The sequence below is a fragment of the Salpingoeca rosetta genome (assembly GCF_000188695.1).
Source record: "Salpingoeca rosetta unplaced genomic scaffold supercont1.4, whole genome shotgun sequence".
In the NCBI taxonomy this organism is placed as follows: domain Eukaryota; class Choanoflagellata; order Craspedida; family Salpingoecidae; genus Salpingoeca; species Salpingoeca rosetta.
The window spans coordinates 958931-966430 of NW_004754930.1; the positions used below are offsets into that span (position 1 = coordinate 958931).

The 7500-nt window shown below is 55.3% G+C and overlaps 2 protein-coding genes across 2 annotated transcripts in view; one reads left to right on the forward strand and one right to left on the reverse strand.

Moving 5' to 3' along the window:
- The window catches only part of PTSG_01281 (uncharacterized protein), an 8005-nt gene extending 1255 nt beyond the window's left edge, over positions 1-6750 (forward strand). Inside the window, exons 3-25 of the mRNA XM_004997195.1 lie at positions 1-510; positions 794-874; positions 1082-1153; positions 1280-1357; positions 1511-1574; positions 1754-1809; positions 1989-2054; positions 2201-2353; positions 2574-2659; positions 2875-3028; positions 3140-3226; positions 3416-3451; positions 3668-3826; positions 4097-4213; positions 4396-4473; positions 4653-4715; positions 4881-4976; positions 5222-5314; positions 5478-5573; positions 5700-5813; positions 5989-6045; positions 6279-6341; positions 6472-6750. The exon at positions 1-510 is cut by the window's left edge and continues 126 nt beyond it. Of these exons, the coding sequence (XP_004997252.1) occupies positions 1-510; positions 794-874; positions 1082-1153; positions 1280-1357; positions 1511-1574; positions 1754-1809; positions 1989-2054; positions 2201-2353; positions 2574-2659; positions 2875-3028; positions 3140-3226; positions 3416-3451; positions 3668-3826; positions 4097-4213; positions 4396-4473; positions 4653-4715; positions 4881-4976; positions 5222-5314; positions 5478-5573; positions 5700-5813; positions 5989-6045; positions 6279-6341; positions 6472-6546 (2454 nt within the window). The 3' untranslated portion in view covers positions 6547-6750. The remainder of the gene's footprint in view (positions 511-793; positions 875-1081; positions 1154-1279; positions 1358-1510; positions 1575-1753; positions 1810-1988; positions 2055-2200; positions 2354-2573; positions 2660-2874; positions 3029-3139; positions 3227-3415; positions 3452-3667; positions 3827-4096; positions 4214-4395; positions 4474-4652; positions 4716-4880; positions 4977-5221; positions 5315-5477; positions 5574-5699; positions 5814-5988; positions 6046-6278; positions 6342-6471) is intronic.
- Positions 6751-7049: 299 nt separating this feature from the next.
- The window catches only part of PTSG_01282 (uncharacterized protein), a gene marked incomplete at its 3' end in the record, with an annotated part of 1975 nt that continues 1524 nt past the window's right edge, over positions 7050-7500 (reverse strand). Inside the window, exon 3 of the mRNA XM_004997196.1 lies at positions 7050-7200. Within this exon, the coding sequence (XP_004997253.1) occupies positions 7050-7200 (151 nt within the window). The remainder of the gene's footprint in view (positions 7201-7500) is intronic.

Consider the following 7500-nt stretch of genomic DNA (forward strand, 5'->3'; position numbering starts at 1 on the left):
CCTGAACCACACCACTACGACCACCCCCAGCAACAGCATCCGCAACAAACGGCAGAACAACAACAACAACAGCAGCAGCAGCAGCAGCAACAACAACAACAACAACAACAACAACAACAACAACAGCACCAGCACCAGCACCAGCAACAACACCCAACAGCGTTTCAGGTGGCGTGGGCAAGCGTGCCATCCTCTGCACACCTCGCACCCCCGAGCCACGCCACGGCGCCAACTCAGCCGTTCAGCCTCCACCAGCGCTCGCCAGCACAACACACCTCTGCAAACAGCAGCAGCGGCGACCCATGGGCAGCCAAGCCCCGACACGACGCTTCCGCGTTCACAACATCATCGCCTGGGCTGGGCCACGGTCGCGGCCACGGCACCATGCTGTCTGAGGAGCATTCCTCAACAAACCTGCTCAACGTCTCCCCACCGCCATCTCGGCTGTACCACATGTCCTCGTCCATGCTCAGCGCAACCACACTGGACGAGCTTAAACGCATTCACAAGGTGGTGTTGTGATGTCCCGCAGTGTGTGATGGTCTGCTGTGGTGTGTGATGATGTAGATTGATGTGGATTGATGTGTAGTGATGTGTAATGGTGAGCGGTGGGTGCCGTTGAATGCACCACCTGTTCTTGCTGTCGTGCGCGCACCTGCTGCTCCTTTGACGCCTGCTCACATGGATATCCGTCGCTGGTGCTGCTGCACGGCTGGCTGGATGTATGTATGTGTGTGTGTGTGTGTGTGTGTGTGTGCGTGTGTGTGTGTGCGTGTGTGTGTGTGTGTGTCAGGAGGAGATGGCACAGCTGAAGGTACACTATGAGCACGAGCTCAAGGCGCTCAACACGGCCGTCAACCAACTCCAACACCAGGTCTGCTACTCACCTTCTTGCCCTTGCTTCGCGCTGCGCATGCGCCGCTGCTGCTTCCTGTCGGTCAAACACCGTCTGTACAAAACGCGTGCACACATCACTCACTGCAATCGCCACACTCATCTACGCTCTCGCAACAACAACAACAACAACAACAACAACAACAACAACGCCATCGTCGTCGTCGTCATCATCGTCGTTGTGTAGCTGAAGGAGACGGCGCTCGAGCGAGAGGCCGAGATGGAGAGAATCCGCGCAGCCGCCGACCGCACACAGCACGTCAGTGTCCACTCGCTTGTCTGCCTGTCTGCTTGCATGCATACCTGCCCATCCACCTGTCTTTGTTCGTGGCTGTGGTTTATTTAAACCCTGCCCTCATGATCCGCGTCCGCTGCGTCTTACCAGGCCATGAAGCAAAAATACGAGGAAATGCTGCTGCAACAGCGAAGCGAGCACCTGAAGCAGAAGGAGGAAGACCAGCGCGTGCGTTTGTCAATACACCGTCCTGCACACGTGCCTCATGTCCCCTTTCAACACACAAACACACGCACAGACACGTACACACCTACACACCACGTTCATTCGCACCACTCATACCTGCGCACCTGCTCCACTCTCGCCTGCACTGCGTGACAGCGGCTGAACGAGGCGTCGCAGCGCCACATCAAGCAGCTGGAGCAGGACTTTCAGAACAACCAACGTGCGTCTCCTGTGGCGCATGTGCTGGCGTGTGCGTGACAATGTGTAACATCCACGCGTGCTGTCAACTGCAATTGCATCCCTCTCCTCACTCCTATGCATAACCACACAAACACACACACAAACACACACACACACGCACACCTGCAACCATTCGCACACGTGCAACCATTTCGTCAGAGACGCTTGCGCTGGTGGTGCGGGAGCTTGAGGACCACATCCGACACCAAGACCAGGTGGGTGCGTGTGTGTATGTGTGTGCATTTGTGCGTGTGCGTATGTGTGTGTGTGTGCACATGTGCATGTGTACGTGTGTGTGTGCGTATGTGTTCTTCCTCGTGCGGCCGTATCATGTTCTCGCGCCGACTCCCCGTTTGTAATTCACGCGCACAACCGATGCGATTGTGTTCCACAGCAACTGCAAGTGAAGGAGTCGCAGCTGGCGAAGAAATCCATTGAAGTGGAGAGCTTGCAAGCACAGGTGATGCTTGGACTTGCACATGCACCGTAGATGGATGATCCTTCACTCACCACGCGCACACACTCACTCTCACTCACTCACTCACTCACTCACTCACTCACTCACTCACTCATTCACTTGCTCGCTCGCTCTCCCGCTGCGTGCAGGTGACGGCGCTGCGGCAACAGACGCTGGACCTGCAGGAGAGCGTCGACAAGTTGCGGCGGGAAAACTCGCAGCTCAACACGAGCGGGCGCGATGCGCAGACGCTTCAACAGCAGCTGCTCGACCTCCAGCACAAACACGACGCTCTCAAGACGGTCAGCGCTGGCTGTGTAACCTGATTGCTCCCGATGCATCCGTTTATCCGTACACCTGTCATCGTGCAGATGTGTGTGCATCTGCTTGCGTGTATGGCTGCTTCTGTGTGCGGTTTTGTGGAAAATGCACCTTCAACCTTACACCCCGCTCTACCAACTCTCCCCCATTCATCGCCTCATTCGCCCAACACACGACATGGTCTGCGCTGTGCTGCACCAGGCGCACCACGAAGAGCAGTCGCGTGCAGATGCACTGCAGGAGCAGCTTGAGGCTGCAACCCGCGACCACACCCGCGAGACACACCTGTACGGCACAACCCATGCTGTCAACCACTCGCACGTGCTGTTGTTCATGTATCAGTTTTGTTGTGCGCTGCTTTGTGCAACCATGTATCTGACAGGCCTTCCAATCCTCTCGGACTCGGGTGTGTGTGTGTGTGTGTGTGTGTGTGTGTGTGTGTGTGTGTGTGTGTGTGTGTGTGTGTGTGTGTGTGTGTGTGTGTGTGTGTGTGTGTGGTCAGGCTGCGAGAGAACCACGAGACGGAGCGGGGTGCGCTGGAGGCTGAGGTTTCGCGACTGCAGCAGCAAGCGGCAAAGCTGCACAAGGAGACACAGCGCCTTGACGCAGAACACACCCACCTCCTCCAAGACCACCAGCAAGACATCGCAACCATGGTAAGTGCGTGTGTGTGTGTGTATGTCCACCTATGCCTGTCATTTTGGTGCCACATTCGCCGCATATTGGTGTGAAGTCACGACACCGCAAACCCCTGTTCGCCTGAGCAGGAGGAGCGAAGGAAGGAAGCGCTGGCACAGCAGCGGCAGAAACTCGCGCGTGCACACGAGCACGAACGAACTCGCTTGAAAGCAAAGGTATAACCCTGGTTGCCTGTGGCACCTCTTGTGTGCCTGCACGATTGCTCTTGTGTGTATGTGTGTGTGCCTGTGTCTCTGTGTGTCTGTGTGTTCCTGTGCACATCGCTTCATGCGTGTACATGTGCTAGGTTTGGTATGCACTCACCACGTCGATATCTTGCCTGCTTGCTTGCTCGCGCCCCTTAGATCACAGCAGCAGAGAAACGCGCAACAGAGGCCGAGGTTTGTCATGCATGCACACACACACACATCCGTGCTGCTGGCGGCTGCATGTGTGCTTGTATCTCCTTCTGTCGTCATTCATTGTTCACTGCCCTGCTCACAGCTGTGTTTGTGTCCGTGCGTGTGTGTGTGTGTGTCTGCGTATGTGTGTTTGTGTGTGCGTGTGTCTGCGTATGTGTGTGTGTGTGTGTGTGTGTGCCCCGGTGCGTTGTGCAGGAGGCGCTGTCACGCATGGCGGCCGAGCGGAATCGGCAGGTGGAGACGCTTCGCTCGCAGTCTGCCGTCGAGAACCAGAACCTCAAGACAAAACTGCAGGCAGAGTTTGATCGCCAGCTCGAGAAAATCCACAGGGAACACGTCGAACGCACGCAGAAGGTAACAAGCTGTAGAGTGGGGTGTTGATGTATGTGTCTGTGTGTATGTATGTATTATGTGTCTGTGTGTGTCTGTCTGTTTATTTGTCTGCCTGCTGTGTTGTGTGTGACGACCTTCATGCGTCCCCGTATTTGCACGATTCGTGTGGATGCAACACCAGTTCTTGCTTTCTCGCTCAACACAGCTCCCGTGGTTCTGTCTTCCCCATTCGCGCAACCAACCCTCCCTTCTCATTCTCCCTTGCCGATTGCTGCATTTTTGTTTTGGTAGTTCAAGGAAGAGGTGCTGACGGCGCGGCGTGCGCTGCAAGGACTGCAGCAGCGATTTGAGCAGGAGCGACAGTCCCACGCGCAGACGCTCGCGTCCGTCGGCAACCAGCACGATGATGTGAGTGGTGTTCGGCATGTATGCACACGGATGTGCTGTGGTCTGCAAGACGAGATTGCTCACGACAAAGCAGAGCACACAGCCCACAAGCACCCGTGCAAACGCGCGCACATTACCCCGTCACTAACTCGCCCCAACTCACCCCAACTCACCCCCAACTCACGACGTGTGTGTGCTTGCAGGAGCTGCAGGAGTTGCGCGCGGAGCTGAAGACGAGTCGACAGCGCGCGCAGCAGGAGGTGTCAAGTCTGCAGCAGCGGGTACGCACAACCACACTCCAATCACCTGTTGCGGAAACGCGCAAACACACGTGTGCACTCACAATCACACTCACGCCCCCTAAATTGCTTTCGAGTACACTTGTCATGCCTGCTCACCAGCTGTGCTCACCTCTCCTTGCACACGTGTGTGTGTGTGTATGTGTGTGTGTGTGTAACAGTTGCGGGAACTGGATGCGCTTCGCCGGCAGCAGTTGATGGAGCTGGCGGCTGCGCGGGACGAGGTGCGCTGTCTTCACGATTGCTAATAGCGACACTGCCTCTCATCTGCCATGTATGAACTCGTAGTTTTGCTGACTTGCCTTGCCCTCACCACCGTCACGACCACCACCACCACCAACACCGTCGCCATGTCGTCATCGCCATCATCTCCATCGTCGTCGTCACAGGAGGTGTCGCAGATGCAGACGGACCACAGGCGGGAGCTGGACCAGGCCGAGCAGCGCGCCCTTCGCCTCAGCGAACAGCTCCGATCGGACATGACCGTTAGTCCACACACACACACACACACACACACACACACACACACACACACACACACACACACACACACACACACACAAACACACACACACATACACACACACTGCATGGAGTGGGAGGATATGGCTGTTTGTGCGTGCGTGTCTGTGTTGCGCTGATGCATATACCCATGTTTGCCTTCATCTACCGCCAATGCCTCTCTCAATGTGTCGGTGCACTGCCATTGCAACCGCTGTCATACGCACAGATGGAGGTGCAGCAGCACCGCGACACGCTCGTGCGAGATGCCGAGGACCAAGTGCGGCGCGTGGAAGACCGCTGGCGATCCGAATACGAAAAGGTGGCGGTGCTCGGTAGTGGTGGTGGTGCTGCTGGTGGTAGTGGTGTCCCTTGTCGTGGTGGTAGTGGTTGTTGTTTCTCGCGCGAACATGTGCATACACGTACGCATACAACGCACGCATACAAACACACACGTTGACATGTTGGGTGTTTGCTGGTCGCAGGTGACGGCACAGCTGCAGCAGGCCGTTGCGCAGCTCCAAACACAACAAACAACCTTCTCAAAAGATAGACAAGCATTGGTTGACCGCCATCACAAGGTACGTGCTTGCGCGTGCATGCGCGTGCTGGTTGATTCTTGGTGACCCATGTCCTATTTTGTCTTGTTCTCATCCACTCGACCACGTTCGTCCACACGCATCGGCTGCGGTGATGGTGGCGTGCAGGAAATGCATGAGCTTCGCACGGCATACAATAAAGATGTGGAGGCGTATCGCCAGCAACTTGCCCAGGAGCGGCAGCACATCCACGTCGCTAGAGACACCATCCGCAAACTCAAGGTCCCTTGATTGTATGTGTGTGTGTGTGTGTTTGTTTTAGTGTCTGATTGCCCTTGTGAGAGGGTGAGAGCACCCAACCCTTTCCCCGGTGCAGAACCAGCCACACCGTGTACTCATGCACTCAACCCTGCTGCCCCTTCACAAACACACACTCTCTCTCTCTTATTTCTACCAGTTTGAGTTTGAGCGGCGCCTCGCAAACGCTCAACTGCAGCAGCAAGATGCGCTGGAGGTCCGTGCCTTTGTGTGTGTGTGTGTGTGTGTGTGTGTGTGTGTGTGTGTGTGTGTGTGTGTGTGTGTGTGTGTGTGTGCATTGTGTGCAACTGGCTCTCTGCATAATCTCTTACCCACACCCTTGGCTCTGTTTGTGTATCCGTGCGTGGCTGCTTTCTTGTTATCCTTCCAATCACTACACACTGCTGATTAATGGCCTTGCTTGCTTGCTTACTTGCCTTTGCTGAGCAGGGATATTTGCCGCGAGATGTGAAAGAACAGTACGAGAAGACCATCACCGCCCTGCAACAGCAGGTAACACGCACGGTGCACATGCAATGCACGCTCTTTGCCGCACATTCTACTGCGCAATTGAAGCGCTTTCTGGCTCGTCCTCACCTCTGCACCCTCACCCACAAACCCGCATTGGCATGAATGTACACAGATTCAACTGCTGCAAGAGCGGCTGTCTCTGAACCCAGACGTTTCCACCAGCTTGAACCACACACACGCATCGTAGCCACATCGCTGTCTCTTATTATTTGCAACGGCCACACGGCCAGCTGTCCTCTCTTCTTTGCCGCTCGTCGTTGTGGGCCAATGTGTCGCCATCATCGTATTTATGCCCATACACATACACACGCACATACGCACACATGTTGTTGAGTTCCCTGTCTTGCACCCTGTTCATATCCCCTGCATGTGTGGACAGCTGCTATCACGATTGATATGCACACCACACGTCTCTCTTCCTTTGTGCCTTCTTGTGCTGTGGCATTGCTTCTTGTGTGCTTCTGTGCCAGCCCTGCCCTTTGACCACCTTCTGCCCCTCCTTGCTCCACGCTTGCTTGTGCTTCCCATATTGCTTGATGTTAATTATTCGCAGTGTACACTAGAAGTAACACAACACCCTTGCACCAACACGTGATGTAAAAGCGGTGTGTCTGTACAAGCGCGTCGAGTTAATAACAGTGTGTATGTTGTTTACGCAGCAGCAGCAGCAGCAGCAACAAGGGCGCCTCGTTAACTGCCGTTGTTGGTGAGGAGCTGATGTGCGCGGGCAATGTCGGGGTGCCACACGCTGCAATACAGCACGTAACGCGGCTCCGTGCCAAAGTGGTACACCTCGTGGATGAACGAGTCATCAAACAGTATCACTTTCCCGGCCTCCCACCTGCCGTGCAGTGGTCGCAGCCAGCGGTGAGCGTGCGTGAGCACAAGGCGCATTGGGTGGAATGAACGCATGGAATCACATGCAGGAGCATGCACACGCACATGCCCAGTCCGTTGTGCAGAACACATGCTTGGACGGAAAGGGGCACACACACATACGCGCGCACACACACATACACAAGTAAACACGCACACAAGTACGCGTGCACATACACATGCACATACACATTAACACGCATACAAGTACTGGTGCACACATCCACACACACAAGAACACACACATACACACATACACATAAGT